Source organism: Phalangium opilio, unplaced genomic scaffold (assembly GCF_054372755.1).
Source record: "Phalangium opilio isolate 3A_F unplaced genomic scaffold, DU_Popi_V2 ptg000209l_1, whole genome shotgun sequence".
NCBI classification, from domain to species: domain Eukaryota; kingdom Metazoa; phylum Arthropoda; class Arachnida; order Opiliones; family Phalangiidae; genus Phalangium; species Phalangium opilio.
In genome coordinates, this window is record NW_028324217.1 from 17,514,032 (window position 1) to 17,536,652 (window position 22,621).

Consider the following 22,621-nt stretch of genomic DNA (forward strand, 5'->3'; position numbering starts at 1 on the left):
CTGAAGTTCGTAAGGAAAGTCAACTTGTAGGGGATTCGCTGGACCCGTGCTTTGCTTTAAGAACTATAGGCAATTACTAATTGTTTACATGCGAAACGAAAAACAAACAAAAAAAACTCATGAATTCCTGCAGCCATAGCAACATAAAACATGAATTCATGTAGCCATAGCAAAATAAAACATGAATTCTTTCGTTTTATCCTTGTATTGACTCATTCATTTTGATACTATCGGCAAGCTCAATTTATGACTACTTAGTTTAAAATACAGAACGCATCATCTTGTTTCGAAGATTGCAATCTTTAATTTATTCGTCTTTAAAAAATACTGAATCAAATTACTGAATGAATTTAACAACTACAGTAACAATTGCAATTCTTAAGTACTCTAAATAATTAAAATCGTCGCACATGAAAATAGTTAGGAACTTTATTGTGACCAAAAAGTATACATTAAATTGGTAAATACTTGAAAATAAGCGTTCTCTTACGCAGTGTAGTTAGTCACTAAACAATCTTTACATAAGTATTTAACTACAACTGCATTACTTATTTAAAACTGAGCAGTTTTTCAAAGAAAATTCTTGAAAATAAAATTCGATGAAAACGTGTTTAGACAACCAAAACCAAAGTGCATTAATTTGGGAAAATACTTTGCAAAACACAAAATTTGAAGTAATTTTATACTGATTGTAACAGTTTAACAATCTAATCAAAGCGATTGAGATTCCAATGCGGAAAAACCTCAATCAAAATATCAGCAATCATATCCTTAAAAGGAACTAAGTCACGAATATACTCTGATACCTTAATGAGGTTTTTGGCTAGACTCTTCTTGCAAATGGAACGAGCGAGGTAATATTTCAAAAGACTCGAGTCGTATTTAGCCAACGTTTGGATAATTTTGGATGGACTAAATTTGTTCTTGGGGTAACCCTTGGCACCAATGCTATCAATAACCATTTTAATAGATACATCGTCTTCGTTGCGACACAGTTGAGAAAAGATGCGAGGCAACAATGAAGGAATAGCTTTAATATCTTTATTTAACGCTTTTTTATTGAATCTGGTCCAATAATGTCTGAACAAAATCCTAGAGTTGTAACGTTTGAAAAACCCAAAGGATCCATCAGTTAGCTTTAACAAATCATTGCCATTTGAAGCATTCACTGTGCCTTCCATCTCGCTTACGTGCTGGTCAAATGCCTTTACAAACTCGGTATTTTGCCATGCAAAGTAATTGAAACTTGTCATTAACATTAGGATAATGCACCTAGGCATGATCTCACGCATTTCCATAAAATTTAAATGACTTAAAACATAAGCAAAAACCGATTCGTCGCAGAGCAAATATTTTTTTACATCATATGATTTGAAAACATTCAAGGCCTCATTTTTATCAGCATCACTTAAACTATTAAATAGAAATTTAACTGTTTCAATAGTATAACGACAAAAAACAACCTTGAGGAAACATCCTACATCAATAGACCTTCCAGAAAAATTTAACTCTAAGCCTAGACGGGTAAATAATACGTTCCGCAAGTGTTCGTCTTGTTTACAAATCCAGTATTTTACCAGCGCATTTTCATGATTAAAACCCTTTAATTGCCGTTCTTCTCTGATTAGTGGCCACAGTTCCCTAACTTTATCCTCCAAACAGTAATTGCATGCCATTCTAAAACTGAATGACAAAGGAAGGTCACTTTGATTCTCTAGTAGTAGCCAGGCCATCTTGAGTCGATTCAATGGGCCTTCAATGGTCCAACTCAAATTGACGAGTTGGTGCTCCAAGGTGGTGTAGTTGACGTGGTCGTTAATTTCGGAAAGCCACAAAATTATTTCATCTCCTACATCAGTCAATATCATCATGGTCATTTCTTTAAAAAGTGTTGGAATGTTGGAGTTCTTAAGCTCGGCAATTGCTTGGTCGTTCAATGGCTCGCCCTTCAGAGCAGATCGTAAGGATTGTTTATTCGCATTAACCCAAACTGACGAGGCGAAATTAGTCAGGGCTTGACGTTGCAAAGAAATCATGGGCAGTTTGGCCAGCTTCATTTTGAATTATTCAGTACGACTTTCGTATGGATACGTCGACGCTTGAGGATTCTCAAAAGCGAGTAATAATCTTCACTGAATTTCTTGGCTTTTCAGAATCCGTAATTTATTCGTTGGGGCTTCTCGCTCTTTTTCAAATGAGCCGTACCTAAAAACCACATAAGATCTATAGGCTAAACCATATAAGAACTATAGGTTATTAATAAATGTTAACATGCGAAACGAAAAAAAAAACATCAAAAACATGAACGCACACACATAACAACATAAAACAAGAATTCATGTAGCCATAGCAAAATAGAACATGAATTCTTAATTTTACCCTTGTATTGACTCAATTTTGATACAAACGGCAAAACTTAAGTTACGACTATTCAATTTTAGAGACTTCCCTAGATAACAATCTGTTGGAACTCCTCCAATAATGGAAAAAATAACCTACTAATATGTTATCGTTTTTTAACTTGTCACATGTTTTTTAAGTTGTACATATATACCAAAGTTTAACAATGAAAAAGAGCATTCGGTCCGATGGCGGTCTTATCTTAATAAAGTTGTTTTGGTTGTTACCTCTTGCGTTCTCTCTCTCTCTCCATGAGCCGTTACAACAGTGGTGATAGAGGTGGGATTCGAACCCACGCCTCCGAAGAGACTGGTGAACACGATGGCGACAAACTGGAACAATGGCTGAAGAGATTTGACTATCTCGTGGATATTAGTGTCCCAAATCTGACCGACGTTGCCAAAGTCAAGTATCTGGTCTCGAAACTGTCTAACGAAGCCTTCAGCGAGTATTATCGGTCCTGTATGCCCAAAGAGCCAACCGACTACTCGTATGCAACGACAGTAGAGAACCTCAAGAAACTTTTCGGGAAGAAACAGACACTCTTCATAGAAAGATTCAACCTAATGCGAATCCAGCGTCAATTGGATGAAGATTATGGCCCGTATTTCAACCGCGTTAAACTACTTCTAAAGCGCTTCAATTTCTCCGATTTGACCGAAGATCAATTCGGAATTCTAGTTTCCCTATGTGGATTGTCCAGACCAGAAGACGAATCCATACGAACCAGAATCCTGCAACGGTTAAATACCGAGACCAACATTGAACTCAAGAATGTCATTGACGAAGTCCTGACCATCGTCGCTACGAAGACTGAACAGACGGTTTTCCAAGCAAAGGCCACGCCGATCAACAGCTTCCGTCGTCGGAAGACTTCTGTACGGCATCCTTCTAGATCTCCCGAGAAGCGAAGAGCCAAGTCATCTCAAAGATCTTCGAAACCGCCGCCATACGCCTGTTTTCGATGCGGAGAGATGCACTGGGTCAGGGAATGCACGCACGCTAAGACTGAATGCCATAAATGCTCTCGAACAGGTCACGTCGCTAGTCAATGCGAAAATCAGAAACGTGTATCCGGACACCGGAAACCAGACAGAAGCCAGATCAATACAGTCAGTCTGAATTCCATGCGACCTTCGAAACTCATAACGGGGGAATTCTTGGTTAACGACGTTCCCGTAGTTTTCTACTTGGACAGTGGGGCGGAAGGCAACATTATCAATGAGGCGACTTACGAACGAATTGGTAAGCCGAAGTTAACCCCCTGCAGCGAGCAAGGAGTGCTATTCGATGGATCGAGCACTACATTCCTTGGGAAAGCCACGGCGAAATTTAAACTGGGACCAGCTGAAATCCAACACGACTTCTACTTGGCAAAAGACGGATCCCTAAACCTACTGGGAGTGGAAACCCTGGATTTCTTCGGTCTTCTGGATAGCTTACGACAATGCTCCCGACTCGGTACTCAAGCCATTAACCTCTGTACTGCCTCACCTGTCGCCGAATGCCTTGCGACGCTGAAGAACGAGTTTCCGGATGTCTTCGAGGACGGTTTGGGGCTGTGTACTAAAGCGAAAGCCCGCCTTACCCTCAAACCCGGAAGCACTCCAGTATACCGTAGAGCCAGGCTAGTTCCGTTTGCCGCCCGCAAAACTATCGAAATGGAGATCAAACGCCTGGAAGAGTCAAATGTCCTGAAAGCCGTCGAGCACACTGATTGGGCAGCCCCAATCGTAAGCGTAAGGAAACCTAACGGCACTACCCGTCTTTGCGCAGATTTTTCCACCGGCCTGAATGAGACCATAGAACTCAATCAACACCCCTTACCGCTGCCGGAAGACATATTTGCGACGCTCAACGGGGGAAAACTTTTCTCTCAATTGGATCTATCTGACGCATACTTACAAGTAGAACTGGACGACGATTCTAAACCGCTTTGTACCATTTCCACTCATCTGGGAAACTTCCAATATCAGAGACTTCCGTTTGGGGTGAAATCCGCTCCGGGGATTTTCCAAACCATAATGGACCAAATGCTTGCTGGACTTGAATTCGCAACAGCTTACCTCGATGATATAATCATTGTCAGCCGTAACTTCGAAGATCACCAGCGACACCTCAAAGAAGTACTCTCCCGCATTAAAGACTATGGATTCCGCCTTCGCCTCGAGAAATGTAAACTATTCATGACACAAATAAAATTATAAGAAAACGTCTTGGTTTGGACCAAGGCCGAAAAAACAAACGATATGTTTGAGGTTTATCAATTGACTGAAGTTTCAGATATTGAAATTTTTTTCTAGTTATTTCTATCCACTCAATCCTTAATCACTATTTAATTCAATCAACTGATTTTACTGTTAATCGATCTAGTCCCTCTAAATTAATTGAAAAAATTACATATCTACGCTTTTTCAAGAACAATAACATTTTCCGAAAACATTTTATTATGAAATTAATTATTTTGAAGGGAGTACGTGTTGAGGGATCAGTATTGAATATTTGAAATGTTTTACTGGATGTCTAAAAAGAGCAAGCGAACTTTGGTATAACTCGAATGGAAAATGTAAATATTTAATAGATGCCAAACCAGGGTGTTGCGCGAATTTATACATTTAATTTCGTATATCGAAATGCTACATTTCTATTGTCGCCTCTATGAAGGTAAAGTAGCACTGGAACTTCCATTTCCGTACTTTAGAATTTCTTGGTCATAACTCAGTCTTCATTTGAAACGTCACCACCCCTTTCTACATTGTTGGCGCTACTTTTACACCGGTTTCGTATTACGCGTAATCATTTTAGCAAGCGTAAAGATCATTTCGGAAAACACAGTGGCGAGGCCACCATTGGGGTGTATTCTCCCTCGCACCAAGGGTCATCGCCAGACGGTGCCAAAGTTCACTACGGGCAGGAGGCTAGTCAACTAGCACTGCCTATAGCGGTGTTTCTAAGCGAGCGAGAGAATGAGAGAAAACCCCCCAATGGCGGGATCACACCTGTGTTTTAGTTTCTCTGTATGTAATTTCCAAAATGGTCCACTCACTTACAAATGTACACCGATTACACTGAGTGATCGGTCGTTCGGGCGCTAGCGAGTGTCAAGCCATAACCATAATCATTCATATTCACGAATGTTTTATATTGTTGGGTTAATAAGGTTGGTGGGCTAGTCCGGAGTGTCATGTACCGTTTACTAATGTGAAAAGGTTTCGATATATTGGCTGAGTGTGTTGCGACGGCTCAGATGACCCATACACTGGAACCACTGGTTATTATAAAACGCCATATATTGGGAAAATAGAGGAAGGGAAGGGGTTTCGAAGTTAAATGTGACCTTCTTGGCATAACTAGTAATAAATGATGTGTTTAACCATATTATTTCCGCGGGAAATGAATATAACAAGTCATTGGTAGTGGTACTGAGAAGTATTTCTGTTTATGTGATCTTTACCCTTTATCACACAGGATAAACTTTGTTGCTTTGTCTTAAGTAGACGACATTCACTGTAAACGACAGTCTTATCAACAACTTAAAACAGATTTAAACTTCTTTTGGTGCAAACTTGAAAATTTGTCAAGCCAGCAACAATTAAAACATTGTCCGTCAAGGTGCTTACAAGTTAGTGTGCATCGACACGAAATCCCTTCAAAATAATTAATTTCATAATAAAATGTTTTCGGAAAATGTAATTGTTCTTGAAAAAGCGTAGATATGTAATTTTTTCAATTAATTTAGAGGGACTAGATCGATTAACAGTAAAATCAGTTGATTGAATTAAATAGTGATTAAGGATTGAGTGGATAGAAATAACTAGAAAAAAATTTCAATATCTGAAACTTCAGTCAATTGATAAACCTCAAACATATCGTTTGTTTTTTCGGCCTTGGTCCAAACCAAGACGTTTTCTTATAATATCTGTCACTTCAGTCTTAATGTAATTAAATTTTGAATAATTATGTTTGCTTTACCGTCATACCATTGCACTCTAAAATATAACGGTGCATTCAAACGCCATTTATGCTGTTTTTTCCTGTGGCAAAAAAAGACATCATTTAGGGTGTACTTCAACCCCATTTTTATGATCAATTCACGCCATTTTCTAATATTATTTGCAAGTATTGAGGAAATATTAGGCATTTATGCACCATTTACAGTGGTTTTTAACATCTTTTTTAGGCAATCTGTTGAACTTCTAATATTAATTAATTTAATGGTGTTAAAAGTAGGGAAAAAGTACGCTTTTATTAAACCAAGTGAAGTGAAAAACTGTGAAATAGTTGTTAAATATTTATTCTTTCCATATTTAGCACCACGTTTATAGTGTAAAACAAACCCGTTAATACACCATTTCAAGTCCCTGTTTACCCATTTAAAGACCCTATTTCCCCCGTTTTAAGGCCCTATTGACCCATTTCAAGTTAATTGTACTATGGTAATTAACCGCTTGCCTGCCTTACGACCGAATTACCATTCGGCTGAAAACTACCGCAATTTGGCGGTTTTGGATTTGGTCTAATGGGACAAACATCTTGGCTTAATTTATAATTCTATCTACGCCCGTTAACATCTGATTAACTTGAGTGGTTATGTAAAATGAGCAATAATCCCATCTATTTTGTAAAACATTAAGCAAAATTTATAGTTTAGAAGAATGAAATATTTTTAAATCGCAGAAATGCACCGTTATAAAGCGATTCGCTTATTGTAATTTTTAAGTCAAATTAGGTAACCCTGTAACGAACTTAAACGAAGTTTGAACATAGAATGAGTTCCCAAAAATAATTTTCTAACGTAATATACTGCCTATATTATTAAAAGCAAATATTTTTATTTTTAAACGCTGTCAACGATAAAACGTTTGTTATTATTGAACTTTTTTTTATTAAATTTACAGCATTTATAGGATAAATAAGAGGCACAATGCTTGAAATTTGTGTCTCAATGAAACGTAACCTAACTAACATATGCCTTACCTAACCCGACCTATAAAACAAGCAATATTTTCAACGTTATTAGTTGAAGGACCTTGAAAAATAAACGATTTTTTGGAAAAGGCCCGCGTTGTTTAGTAATGACCTAATATTAATCTCGGTTTGTAAAATAAAAATAAAATTTTTATGCCATGAAATATTTTCCAATAAGCAATAATTGAAAGCATGTATTTTTAAAAAATTGTGCATACAAAACTCAGAAAGGTTTTTAAGTGATGTTTTAAAAAGTAAAACATGCTCATTATTAAAACCAATCTGACTCCATTAGTTGTTGCCCAAAAGAGTTCATTTGGATAATTTTAACGGCATTAACTTATAATCGTGTTCATTCAGGATTGATATAATAAGAAAGCCTTCAACGTGTACATACACAATAGGAAAGGTAGTGAAGTCCCACTGAACACGACTATAAATATTCCTGTAAATCAGGCGTATGGTCCTGAAATGGGGTGAACAGGGGTTTGATATGAGATTAATAGGGGTTTTAATTTGGGACATGAAATATGGGTAAATATGGACTTGAAATGGGGGTAAATATGGACTTGAAATGGGGCTAAATATGGACTTGAAATGGGGGCTAAATATGGACTTGAAATGGGGGCTAAATATGGACTTGAAATGGGGGCTAAATATGGACTTGAAATGGGGGCTAAATATGGACTTGAAATGGGGGCTAAATATGGACTTGAAATGGGGGTAAATATGGACTTGAAATGGGGGTAAATATGGACTTGAAATGGGGGTAAATATGGACTTGAAATGGGGGTAAATATGGACTTGAAATGGGGGTAAATATGGACTTGAAATGGGGGTAAATATGGACTTGAAATGGGGGTAAATATGGATTTGAAATGGGGGTAAATATGGATTTGAAATGGGGGTAAATATGGACTTGAAATGGGTGTAAATATGGACTTGAAATGGGTGTAAATATGGACTTGAGTGCTCATTTAATTGTAAAGATTAAAAAGTAAAATTGAGACTGGGTGAAAGATAAGTGTAGTTTTAATTTCCTTGTGTCCCATTCGACCGAATCCCATTCGACCGAACGCGTTTCCCATTCAACCGAACGCGTTTCCCATTCAACCGAAAACAGCCCAAATGTGCGGTTTTGGGAAAATATATATTAAAATTTAAAAAGCAAACGTTTTCACCTTTTTTAAGGAATTTTTTTACCCTACAGTTTTCGTTGTATATATATATTGATGTTTGAAATGCAAAATTTAATTTTGAGAGTGATTGATAATGGAGAGAATTGCATTGTTTTGGAAAAGGTGGCAGCTAACTATTAGGAGAATATTTTGGAAAAGGTGGCAGTTAATTAGTAGGAGAATGTTTAGGAAAAGGTGGCAGCTAACTATTAGGAGAATATTTTGGAAAAGGTGGCAGCTAATTAGTAGGAGAATGTTTTGGAAAAGGTGGCAGCTAACTATTAGGAGAATATTTTGGAAAAGGTGGCAGCTAATTAGTAGGAGAATGTTTTGGAAAAGGTGGCAGCTAACTATTAGGAGAATATTTAGGAAAAGGTGGCAACTAATTAATAGGATAATAACCTCACCTAACCTAACCGAACCTGACCTAACCTAACCTAACCAAACCTAACCAAACTTACAATTTCCTTCTCTGGGTTTGAACCCGAGCCTCTGAATTAAAAGCCTGATATTTTACCATGCTGCTGCGGTGATTCGAAATCCTCACAGACATTTAATTAACTAATTCTTTCAAATAAATTCCCATTGAGCAGAAACCCGCCATTGGGCTGGAAATTTAAATATATTCTCCATAAAAAACCAAAAAGCGGTTTCGGTCCAATGGGACTATACCTTTAATTTTAATTAAATAAGGTATCCATGAATTTAACCAAAAAAGTGGTGTTTTGGGTTAATTTCACCTTAATTTTATTTAAGTTTAAAGGTTTACCTCGATTAAATTTAGTTTAAAGGTCTATCTCGATTAAGTTTTGTTTTTAGGTTTATCTCGATTAAGTTTAGTTTTTAGGTTTATCTCGATTAAGTTTAGTTTTTAGGTTTACCTCGATTAAGTTTAGTTTTTAGGTTTACCTAGATTAAGTTTAGTTTTTAGGTTTACCTAGATTAAGTTTAGTTTTTAGGTTTATCTCGATTAAGTTTAATTTAAAGGTATATCTTGATTGTTTAATTTAAAGGTATATCTTGATTGTTTAATTTAAAGGTATATCTTGATTGTTTAATTTAAAGGTATATCTTGATTAAGTTCAATTTAAAGGTATATCTTGATTAAGTTCAATTTAAAGGTATATCTTGATTAAGTTCAATTTAAAGGTATATCTTGATTAATTTTAATTTAAAGGTATATCTTGATTAAGTTCAATTTAAAGGTATATCTTGATTAAGTTCAATTTAAAGGTATATCTTGATTAAGTTCAATTTAAAGGTATATCTTGATTAAGTTCAATTTAAAGGTATATCTTGATTAAGTTCAATTTAAAGGTATATCTTGATTAAGTTCAATTTAAAGGTATATCTTGATTAATTTTAATTTAAAGGTATATCTTGATTAATTTTAATTTAAAGGTATATCTTGATTAAGTTTAATTTAAAGGTATATCTTGATTAAGTTTAATTTAAAAGGTATATCTTGATTAAGTTTAATTTAAAAGGTATATCTTGATTAAGTTTAATTTAAAGGTATATCTTGATTAATTTTAATTTAAAGGTATATCTTGATTAATTTTAATTTAAAGGTATATCTTGATTAAGTTCAATTTAAAGGTATATCTTGATTAAGTTCAATTTAAAGGTATATCTTGATTAAGTTCAATTTAAAGGTATATCTTGATTAATTTTAATTTAAAGGTATATCTTGATTAAGTTCAATTTAAAGGTATATCTTGATTAATTTTAATTTAAAGGTATATCTTGATTAATTTTAATTTAAAAGGTATATCTTGATTAAGTTTAATTTAAAGGTATATCTTGATTAAGTTTAATTTAAAGGTATATCTTGATTAAGTTTAATTTAAAAGGTATATCTTGATTAAGTTTAATTTAAAAGGTATATCTTGATTAATTTTAATTTAAAGGTATATCTTGATTAATTTTAATTTAAAGGTATATCTTGATTAAGTTCAATTTAAAGGTATATCTTGATTAAGTTCAATTTAAAGGTATATCTTGATTAAGTTCAATTTAAAGGTATATCTTGATTAATTTTAATTTAAAGGTATATCTTGATTAAGTTCAATTTAAAGGTATATCTTGATTAAGTTCAATTTAAAGGTATATCTTGATTAATTTTAATTTAAAGGTATATCTTGATTAATTTTAATTTAAAGGTATATCTTGATTAAGTTCAATTTAAAGGTATATCTTGATTAAGTTCAATTTAAAGGTATATCTTGATTAAGTTCAATTTAAAGGTATATCTTGATTAAGTTCAATTTAAAGGTATATCTTGATTAAGTTCAATTTAAAGGTATATCTTGATTAAGTTTAATTTAAAAGGTATATCTTGATTAAGTTTAATTTAAAAGGTATATCTTGATTAAGTTCAATTTAAAAGGTATATCTTGATTAAGTTCAATTTAAAGGTATATCTTGATTAAGTTTAATTGAAAGGTATATCTTGATTAAGTTTAATTTAAAAGGTATATCTTGATTAAGTTTAATTTAAAAGGTATATCTTGATTAATTTTAATTTAAAGGTATATCTTGATTAATTTTAATTTAAAGGTATATCTTGATTAAGTTCAATTTAAAGGTATATCTTGATTAAGTTCAATTTAAAGGTATATCTTGATTAAGTTTAATTTAAAGGTATATCTTGATTAAGTTTAATTTAAAAGGTATATCTTGATTAAGTTTAATTTAAAAGGTATATCTTGATTAAGTTCAATTTAAAGGTATATCTTGATTAAGTTCAATTTAAAGGTATATCTTGATTAAGTTTAATTTAAAGGTATATCTTGATTAAGTTTAATTTAAAAGGTATATCTTGATTAAGTTTAATTTAAAAGGTATATCTTGATTAATTTTAATTTAAAGGTATATCTTGATTAATTTTAATTTAAAGGTATATCTTGATTAATTTTAATTTAAAGGTATATCTTGATTAAGTTCAATTTAAAGGTATATCTTGATTAAGTTTAATTTAAAGGTATATCTTGATTAAGTTTAATTTAAAAGGTATATCTTGATTAAGTTTAATTTAAAAGGTATATCTTGATTAAGTTCAATTTAAAGGTATATCTTGATTAAGTTTAATTTAAAGGTATATCTTGATTAAGTTTAAATTAAAGGTATATCTTGATTAATTTTAATTTAAAGGTATATCTTGATTAATTTTAATTTAAAGGTATATCTTGATTAATTTTAATTTAAAGGTATATCTTGATTAATTTTAATTTAAAGGTATATCTTGATTAAGTTCAATTTAAAGGTATATCTTGATTAAGTTCAATTTAAAGGTATATCTTGATTAAGTTCAATTTAAAGGTATATCTTGATTAAGTTTAATTTAAAAGGTATATCTTGATTAAGTTCAATTTAAAGGTATATCTTGATTAAGTTCAATTTAAAGGTATATCTTGATTAAGTTCAATTTAAAGGTATATCTTGATTAAGTTTAATTTAAAAGGTATATCTTGATTAAGTTTAATTTAAAGGTATATCTTGATTAAGTTTAATTTAAAAGGTATATCTTGATTAAGTTCAATTTAAAGGTATATCTTGATTAAGTTTAATTTAAAGGTATATCTTGATTAAGTTTAATTTAAAGGTATATCTTGATTAAGTTTAATTTAAAAGGTATATCTTGATTAAGTTCAATTTAAAGGTATATCTTGATTAAGTTTAATTTAAAGGTATATCTTGATTAAGTTTAATTTAAAGGTATATCTTGATTAAGTTCAATTTAAAGGTATATCTTGATTAATTTTAATTTAAAGGTATATCTTGATTAAGTTTAATTTAAAGGTATATCTTGATTAAGTTTAATTTAAAGGTATATCTTGATTAAGTTCAATTTAAAGGTATATCTTGATTAAGTTCAATTTAAAGGTATATCTTGATTAAGTTCAATTTAAAGGTATATCTTGATTAAGTTTAATTTAAAAGGTATATCTTGATTAAGTTTAATTTAAAGGTATATCTTGATTAAGTTTAATTTAAAAGGTATATCTTGATTAAGTTTAATTTAAAGGTATATCTTGATTAAGTTTAATTTAAAAGGTATATCTTGATTAAGTTTAATTTAAAGGTATATCTTGATTAAGTTTAATTTAAAAGGTATATCTTGATTAAGTTCAATTTAAAGGTATATCTTGATTAAGTTTAATTTAAAAGGTATATCTTGATTAAGTTCAATTTAAAGGTATATCTTGATTAAGTTTAATTTAAAGGTATATCTTGATTAAGTTCAATTTAAAGGTATATCTTGATTAATTTTAATTTAAAGGTATATCTTGATTAAGTTTAATTTAAAGGTATATCTTGATTAAGTTTAATTTAAAAGGTATATCTTGATTAAGTTTAATTTAAAGGTATATCTTGATTAATTTTAATTTAAAGGTATATCTTGATTAAGTTTAATTTAAAAGGTATATCTTGATTAAGTTTAATTTAAAAGGTATATCTTGATTAAGTTCAATTTAAAGGTATATCTTGATTAATTTTAATTTAAAGGTATATCTTGATTAAGTTTAATTTAAAGGTATATCTTGATTAAGTTTAATTTAAAAGGTATATCTTGATTAAGTTCAATTTAAAGGTATATCTTGATTAAGTTCAATTTAAAGGTATATCTTGATTAAGTTTAATTTAAAGGTATATCTTGATTAAGTTTAATTTAAAGGTATATCTTGATTAAGTTTAATTTAAAGGTTTATCCTGATTAATTTTAATTTAACGGTATATCTTGATTAATTTTAATTTAAAGGTATATCTTGATTAATTTTAATTTAAAGGTATATCTTGATTAAGTTTAATATAAAGGTTCATCTTGATTAAGTTTAAATTAAAGGTATATCCTGATTAATTTTAATTTAAAGATTAATCTTGATTAAGTTTAATCTAAAGTTATTCGAGTTTTTATCCAAAATATGTATATATTATGTTTAAATTCACCCTAATTATACTTAATTGAGTTGAAATTAATGAAGGATTGTGGTTTGGCAGTATTGATTTAGCTTATAAATTGAGCTTGTTTTTAAATGACAATTTAATTAATCGTAAGAATTAAACAGGAAAATGGAGGCTGGGTGAAAGATTTCTTAGTTTAATTATAAGGTATCCATGAATTTACCCAAAACACGAATCTTTCACATTAATTATACTTGATTGAGTTTAATTTAACGGCTTATCTTGTTTATCTTGTGTGGATTTAGTTTATAATAAAAGTTTCAATAAAATTTTAACTTAAAGTGTTAGTGCCACGTTTTTTGAAAAGTGGCTAATTTTCGTTTTAAAACATCAATTGGGTTATAATAACAGTAGATCCAAAGTAAAAAGTCTTAAAGAAATTTATTCATTTTGTAATATGAAAAAGAAAATTGATATTTCACATACCTCATTAAGACGGAATAAATTATAAATATACCCCTGGTGACGTCATAAGAGGTTGACCAGCGCGAGACATTTCATTACGAGAGCTAAGCCTAATTTTTAAACATCGCGCGCGCGTCAAATACGATCACCACCTATCAATAAAAAAATAGGACTTGCGGAGTCGCGCGTGCCGTGTGCTCACGCGCGCTCGAATCGTGACGTCACCAGGGGTATATGGAGTACCGCGAAATTTAACTGTCAAAATAGTTTGATAAAATTCTGCGACTCCGAAAGCCGGGGTTTTAATAATATTAGAAAAATTATAATGCATTATGTAAATAGATATTCTGAATCAGAAAGATTTGATCTTTCATATGGGAATAAAACCTTTCAGTTTTAAAAATAGCGATTTTTGGTGACTCTAACACTTTAAATTGCAATTACCCTAAAAATTTTAATGTATGCGCTTTTGATGTATTTTAATGATCATTTAGATTAATTTGAAAGTGAAACAGGAAACTACTGTGGCTGTACGAAAAACTTGTGATGTTTTAATCTTAATTTGAGCGTGGTTCGTGAGAGTGGATTAAGCTTAAAATTTATTTGAATTTTTTACCCTAATTGCAATGTTTAGTGCAGTTTAATATTTTTGCCATATATTCATCATTATGGTACCCTAAACTTTTGGGTAGTTTACACAGTTTATTTAAAAGTTATTTGAGCTTTTATCCAAAAATGTATATTTTGGTTTAATTTCACGTTAATTATATTTAATTGAGTTAAAATTAACGTAGGATTGTGTTTTGGCAGTGTACATTTAGGCTATAAAATGAGTTTAAATGTATACTTCACCTTAATTGCAATTTTTAGTGGAGTTTTCGATTCTTATTTTACCCTAAACTTTTGAATTTCGCGCCTATTAAGGTACTTTGGAGATAATTTAAATTAGCTTAAGTGTGAAAGAGAAAACATGGGCTTTACCAACGGCTTGGTAAGATACAATCTTAATCAAGGACATCATTTAAGAGTTATCTGAGTTTTCATCCAAAAAAAATGTACATTCGGGGTTTAATTTCACGTTAATTACACTTAATTACGTTGAAATTAACTTGTCGTCAGTGCTCATTAAGCTTATAAAATGACTTTTAATAAATAATTCACCTTAACTCTAATGTTTAGAGGAGTTTTTTTATTATTTCCAACACATTGCGTTCAATTTTTATCATATCCTGTGCTAGGTTTGTGGTAACATAAAGATTATCTATACAATATGTTAATGAATGATGTTATTCTATAGTTTAGCTTGAATACCAGTAATTAAATCAAATACCTATACAATTCATAGCAATTTAAACCAATAAACAAACGGCAACGTGGACTGTGGAAATAGCAAACAACGTAACCCTCCGTTTCTAACGTGGTTACGTTGAGAGAATCTGTGATGTAAACATAAAAATTATTTGACTAATTAAATTGTATAACGACACTGTCCTTCTGGATTAACCAGCACCACTGTTACTTATGAATTGAACAATCCACTGTTGGTAACAAATAGTTTATAAAATGATAACGTAACATCACAGTATGACTGATTCAATAGGACCAAAGTTGTTTTAATTAATAATCTGGTCCTCTACATTGGTTTAGTTTTAAGGAATTATATCACACACCTTCACAATTAGTAGCATTTTAGTGAGATTAACAAATAATGAAACCCCGTATACCTGTCCTCAAATGAGAATGTTGAATGAACTGCGCTAACCTATACACCACTCTTTTAACTGCCGTAGGGAAAACACATTGAACATTTTGTGATCTTTCCTGTAATATTTTGAAGTTGAATTCTTCACAGGGTGAAAACACTACCGTTGATTTCTAAACCATTAACAAATAATGAAACCCAGTATACCTCATACGTAACCCTCCGTTACCAACGTGGTTACGTTGAGAGAATCTGTGCTGATGTAAACATGGAAATTCCTCTACATTGGTTTAGTTTAAGGAAATATATCACACACCTTCACAATTAGTAGCATTTTAGTGAGATTAACAAATAATGAAACCCTGTGTATAGTACCTCATATATTTGTTTGTAGCAGGAAACGAAGCAGACTGCGTATTTTTGGAATACAGAGCTGGAAATGAGCTTTTTTTTTATCTTGAAAGGGGAAAGACTATATAAATACTATATTACATAGACAAACTAAAATACAACTTAAGCCTTGGCCGTAAAGAACGTTCAAAAACTTACTTTAAATGATATAAAAACCTCTGTTAACTGTAATTATTTATCTGAATTACTTTTCTAGACGAAAATTCGACCTGCTAACGACTTATTTCTTATTAAGGGTGCTACAGTTAATTAGAAAATACATATAAAGGTGCTCAAGCTCGGATGAGATAGTAAAGTAATTTGTCAGCGTCTACTGCTAGACAGTCTGACCCAAAAGTAATTTTTGACGTACTTTCAGAATTAACTAAAATTAACATACTTAGAGTTAATTGATTTAAATTAAACTAGCCGATAGCACACCTTGAATACATAATTGTTAAATTAAGAGTATTTCGAAAAGTAACTTCGCTCTAGTTTTTCAGTGAGAGGTGGCTAAATATCACGAAAAACCCCATGTTAATCTCCATAGGAAAATTGGTAAAAGCATGTGAATTTTGCTTTAACGTTACAAAAGAGTATCAAGTCATATCTACAAGGGCCTACCGGCCCTGTAGAATATCTGGGATTTATCATTGATAGCACTGGTCGACGACCCGACCCCGAGAAGATCAAGGCTATTGTCCACATGCCAGCACCAGTTGACCTGCCAACATTACGTTCATTTTTGGGAATGGTGAACTATTACCAGGTTTTCGTTAATAATATGCGTTTCATGAGACAGCCACTGGACGAATTATTGGAATCCAAACGGACTTGGTCTTGGACACCTAAATGCCAGAACGCCTTCGAGGAACTGAAGATGACGCTTCAATCAGATCTCCTTTTAACGCATTATGATCCTACACTGGACATCATTGTCGCTGCTGATGCCTCCGATTATGGACTTGGGGCGGTCTTCCAACATCGCATGCCAGATGGGTCAATTCAAGCTGTAGCTCATGTATCACGGGCATTGACCCCTGCGGAAAAGAACTATAGCCAAATCGAGAAGGAAGGTCTCGCGCTTACCTTCGCGGTCAAGAAGTTTCATAAAATGCTCTATGGGCGCCGCTTTACTCTGCTCACGGATCATAAACCGCTGTTAGCAATCTTTGGAAGCAAGAAAGGCATACCGGTCCATACGGCTAACCGTCTCCAACGCTGGGCACTCATTCTTATCGCCTATGACTTCAAGATAGAATACCGCAAGACTACCTCTTTCGGGCAGGCCGACGCCCTGTCCAGACTTATCTCGTCACATTCCTCTCCGGACGACGACATCGTACTCGCAAGTCTCCAAGTCACAGACGATGTGGAAGCCATAGTCCGACAGCTTCCCGTCACTTTTCAAGACATTCAATCCTCTGCTCAGGCGGATCCAGTCTTACAGAAGGTTGTCGGGTATATTCGGAATGGGTGGCCGACATTAAAGAATATCCGAGCGACACCTGAGGCAACCACCCTCGAACAATTCCACAGAAGGAAGGACCTGCTTACTATCGAGCAGGGTTGCGTGCTTCTACAGGATAGAGTAGTAATACCTTACCCCTTACGAGCAACAATCCTGAAACTACTTCACCGAGGACATCCTGGAACCAGTAGGATGAAATCTTTGGCTCGCGCGCACGCCTACTGGCCTTTTCTGGACGCTCAGATTGAAGACTACGTGAAGAAATGTTCCAAATGTCGCTCTGCAGCAAAGTTCCCTGTCAAGACTCTGTTGCATTCCTGGCCGAAAGCCGTGAAGGCCTGGCAGAGGATACACATCGACTACGCCGGTCCCCATAACGGCCACCAGTACCTTATAGTCGTCGATGCCTATAGCAAGTATCCCGAGATTTTCGACATGAAAACCACCACGTCATCCGCCACCATATCCGTCCTGAACAACCTTTTCGCACGCTATGGTTATCCGGAAGTACTGGTGAGCGATAACGGAACCCAGTTTGCTTCACACGACTTCGCCTCGTTCTGTTCCCGAAAAGGGATCCAGCATATCTTCTCCCCGCCGTACCATCCACAATCCAATGGGCAGGCGGAACGTTTCGTGGACACCTTCAAGAGGGCATTAGAAAAACTCAAGGGCGAAGGAGATGTCCCGTATATGCTAGACGTCTTCCTGCTGTCCTACCGCTCAACCCCTAACTACAGTATAGACCAGAAAAGCCCTGCAGAACTCTTCTTGGGCCGAACACTTCGTACCGAGCTAGACCTTCTACATCCTCCGGCCTCTCCGTCATCAGAGCGCAATCCAACCATGGAGCGACAATTCAACCGTCATCATGGGGCTCGACGACGCACCTTCAAAGTCGGAGACCTAGTCTATGCTCGGCAACATCAGTCAAAGACATGGTATCCAGGAAGAATTCAAGCGGTCAAAGGCGTAGTTTATGATGTTCTTATGGATGATGCCACTAACAAGAAGTTCCATGCCAATCAACTTTACCACCGTCTGAATAACGATCAAAAGGGCAATCCCTACTCCGTATTCATGGACACCTTCGATCTACCCATCCCAGACCGAAGAGTAGATCCCGACCGAGTTCCTGCTGGGACCACAGTGCCCGCTCCCGAACGCCATGTACGGTTCAACATACCAGACGCAGACTCTGAGGATGAGGGAGTACGGCGGTCCGGACGAGTAAAGAAGATACCCGAGCGCATCAGTATGGATCCCCGCCAGAAGTCCTACGATCTTACTTAAAAGGGGAGGTGTTGGAACTCCTCCAATAATGGAAAAAATAACCTACTAATATGTTATCGTTTTTTAACTTGTCACATGTTTTTTAAGTTGTACATATATACCAAAGTTTAACAATGAAAAAGAGCATTCGGTCCGATGGCGGTCTTATCTTAATAAAGTTGTTTTGGTTGTTACCTCTTGCGTTCTCTCTCTCTCTCCATGAGCCGTTACAACACAATCTTTTATTCATTTTTACTCTCAGTTGAACAATAAAGAATGAAATTACTGAAAGGACGCAACAACTACAATTTCAATTCGGAAGTGGAAGTATGAACTTTGTCGTGACAAAAAAGAGGAAACATAAAATTGGTAAAAACCCGAAAATAAGAGTAAGCTACTGAGCTCAGTGTAATTAATCACTAAACAATCTTTACAGAAGTATTTAACTACAACTGCATCCAATTCTAAATTACTTGATTTGAAACTGAGCAGTTTTAAAAAAAAATTCTTGAGAACTAAATTCGATGAAAACATGTTTAGAAAAATGAAGTGCATTAAATTTAACAATCTAATCAAAACGATTAAAATTCCAATTCGGAAAAACCTCGTACAAAATTTCAGAAATGATTTCCTTAAAATGAGGTAAGAAACAAGGTGTCTATACACACTAAGAAAGATTTTTCAACTCCACGGCCATCTTGAAAAATGGCGGCCAAAGAAACCTTCCTTCCAAAACAAGTATAAGCTAACAACCGATTATCTAAACACTTGGTAGGCCTCCATGAATTATTGGCCTTCACTCCTGTGGGTTTGCTTAATCTCTGTAGCAATTAATGGAATAGGCTATACTGGTTCGCTACATATAGAACGCTGGCAAGTGGCAACAGCCTTGCTTTTGAAATACATGACGTATTTTTGTCAAAAAAAAAAAAAATCAGAATATCGTCCGCCTTGCATGTTACCGATTTTATCATAAGCTAAGGCTTAGCTTGTTAAGCCATTCCTCGGACAACACTATACTATACTGATAACTAATCACAATTGTAACACTAAAATGGCGAAGCTCGGGACAAGCACTTACCGAACAAACTCTGCTCAAAATTAATTCATTCCAGTCCCAGCGACAAAAATGGATAACTATAATGGCGACGGTGTGTTTTAATTAGGCTTAGTTTGAATATCACGCGCGTCACGACGCAAGCTGCTCGAGCTAGCATGCGCGCAGCGTCCGGGAGCGCGTGATCGAGTGGGCTATGTTTGAACGGAAGATGGAGCTCGAGTAGGATTTAAAAACAAGATGATAAAGACCCCTGGTTAAATGACTTAGAGATATTCATATTAACCACTCTATATGACCACCGCCATATTTTAAAATGGCGGGCCAGGGTCAACGCCGCGTTCCTTCGCTCCTGGTTGAATCCCCCAGCCAAATTTCGAAAATATTTATAGCAATTGTATTCATTAATTTTAGAGAAAATATGGGATTTTATAGTTCGTTTTTCCAGAATTATAGGATTATATAGGACACTAAAATATAATTATTTTTTTTAAAAGAACCATTACTGCGAAAAAATTTTTCCCGTTTTTCCTGATTTAGTAGACATATATTTGATTTCCTACTAGCTGCCCACTCGCAAAGGTCACCATAATACACCGGGGCATTTTTAAATAGTAAGCTACAATATAGAGCTATCTCAGTTGTGACGTCAGTGGCTAGGTAAAACATCACGGACTTGGCTTTGTTAGAGGGCGGCCATGTTTGGTTCTATGGGCAAATAGCATGGGTGACGTCACACCAAGGCTTCTGAGGGGTGTCATAGCGACAGAGGTAAAAAGGAATTACGTATTTTTCGCCGTCCCCTTCAGCAACGTCATCAAAACGTAGTTTAAGTGAGCCAATAAGATAACTTTTCCTTAATTCTTACGTGTTGGAGGGAGGGGCTCTATACAGGGCTGAGTCGGACTGAAGTAAATACTAACCGTTCTCCAATCTTACTTCTAAAGTTAAATCTATCCCTGCAATCACTAATTTTTTACATGTGAAACAAAAAAGAAAAAAAACCATGAATTAATGCACACACATAACAAAATGAAGTATGAATTAAGACAGTCTTAGCGATATAACAAAGAAAAAAATATGAATTCCTGCAGCCATAGCATTATAAAACATGAATTCATGTAGCCTTAGCATAATAAAACATGAATTCTTTCATTTTATCCACGTATTGACAATAACGGCAAACTCAATTTATGACTACTTAGTTTAAAATACAGAACGCATCATCTTTCGAAGATTGCAATCTTTTATTTTTTCGTCTTTAAAGAGTACAGAATAAAATGATTGAAAGAATGTAACAACTACAATTGCAATTCTAAAGTATTCTAAATAATTAAAATTCTTGCGTATGAAATTAGATGGGAAATCTAAATTACTTATTTAAAACTGAGCAATTTTTGAACAAAATCCTTGAGAACAAAATTCGATGAAAAAGTGTATAGAAAACCAAAACCAAAGTGCATTAATTTGAGAAAATACTTTGCGAAACATCAAATTTGAAGTAATTTTATACTGACTGTAACAGTTTAACAATCTAATTAATGCGATTGAGATTCCAATGCGGAAAAACCTCAATCAAAATCTCAGCAATTATATCCTTAAAAGGAACTAAGAGACGATTATCCTTTGATACCTGAATGAGGTTTTCGGCTAGACTCTTCCTGTAAAGGGTACGAGCGAGGTAATATTTCAAAAGATTCGTCGTATTTAGCCAAAAAGGAGATAATATCACAACGATGACGAAGGTCCTTGGGGTAACCCTGGGCTCCAATGCTATCAATTACCATTTTAATGGATACATCGTCTTCGTTCAGACACAGTTGATAAAAGATGCAAGGCAACAATGAAAGAGAATCTTTAATAACTTTATTTAACCCGTTTTTTGAGAATCGGCTCCAATAATATCTGAACGAAATCTTTTCGTTGTAACGTCTGAAATACCCCAAGGATCCATCAGCTAGCTTTAACAAATCATTGCCATTTGTAGTTTTTGTGCCTTTCATCTTGCCTATGCGCTGATCAAATGCCTTTAGAAACTCGGTATTTTCCATGCAAAGTAATTGAAATCTGTCATTAACGTACTGATATCGTACCTAGATATAACATCGCAAATTTCCGAAACATTGAATTGACTTAACATATAAGCAAACACCGATTCGTCGCAGAGGCAATAAAAGAATCGAGACGATGATTTGAAACTATTCAAGGCTTCGATTTTTTTTTCATCACTTAAACTATTAAATACAAATTTCACCGTTTCAATACTAGTATAGTGACTAAAAACAACCCTAAGAAAACATTTTACATCAATAGACCTTCTAGTAAGATCTAACATTTTGTCTAGATGGTAATATGGTATGTTCAGCAAGTGTCCGTCTAGTTTATAAAACCAGTATTGTACCATCAAATCTTCAGCATCGAAATCGTTTAACTCCCGTTCTTCTCTGATTCGTGGTCATAGTTCACTAACTTTATCCTCCAAACAGTAAGTGCATGCCATATTAAAACTGAATGACAAATCGAGGTCAGTTTCATTCTCTAGTAGTAATCTGGTCATCTTGGGTCGATTCAAAGGACCTTCAACCGTCCAACTCAAATTGGAGACTTGGTGCTCCAAGGTGGTGTCATTGACGTGGTCTTTAATTTCTTTAAGCCACTTTATTATTTCTTGTCCTACATCAGTCAATATTAACATGGTCATTTCTTTAAAAAGTGTTGGTATGTTGGAGCGCTTTAGATCGACAATTGCTTGGTCGTTCAATGGCTTGGCCTTCAGAGAGTAGCGGTTGAAGTTAAAGTTATCCAGAAAGGCG

The 22,621-nt window shown here is 34.0% G+C and overlaps 1 protein-coding gene across 1 annotated transcript; it reads right to left on the reverse strand.

The window, feature by feature from the left end:
• Window positions 1-198: 198 nt before the first annotated feature.
• On the reverse strand, window positions 199-22,339 carry LOC149620961 (uncharacterized). Its single transcript, XM_089854820.1, has 2 exons — window positions 22,210-22,339; window positions 199-2,205 (listed from the first exon to the last, which is right to left on the reverse strand). The coding sequence occupies exon 2, from the start codon at window positions 2,055-2,057 to the stop codon at window positions 708-710; it is 1,350 nt and encodes a 449-aa protein (XP_089710946.1). The 5' UTR covers window positions 2,058-2,205; window positions 22,210-22,339; the 3' UTR covers window positions 199-707.
• Window positions 22,340-22,621: the final 282 nt, after the last annotated feature.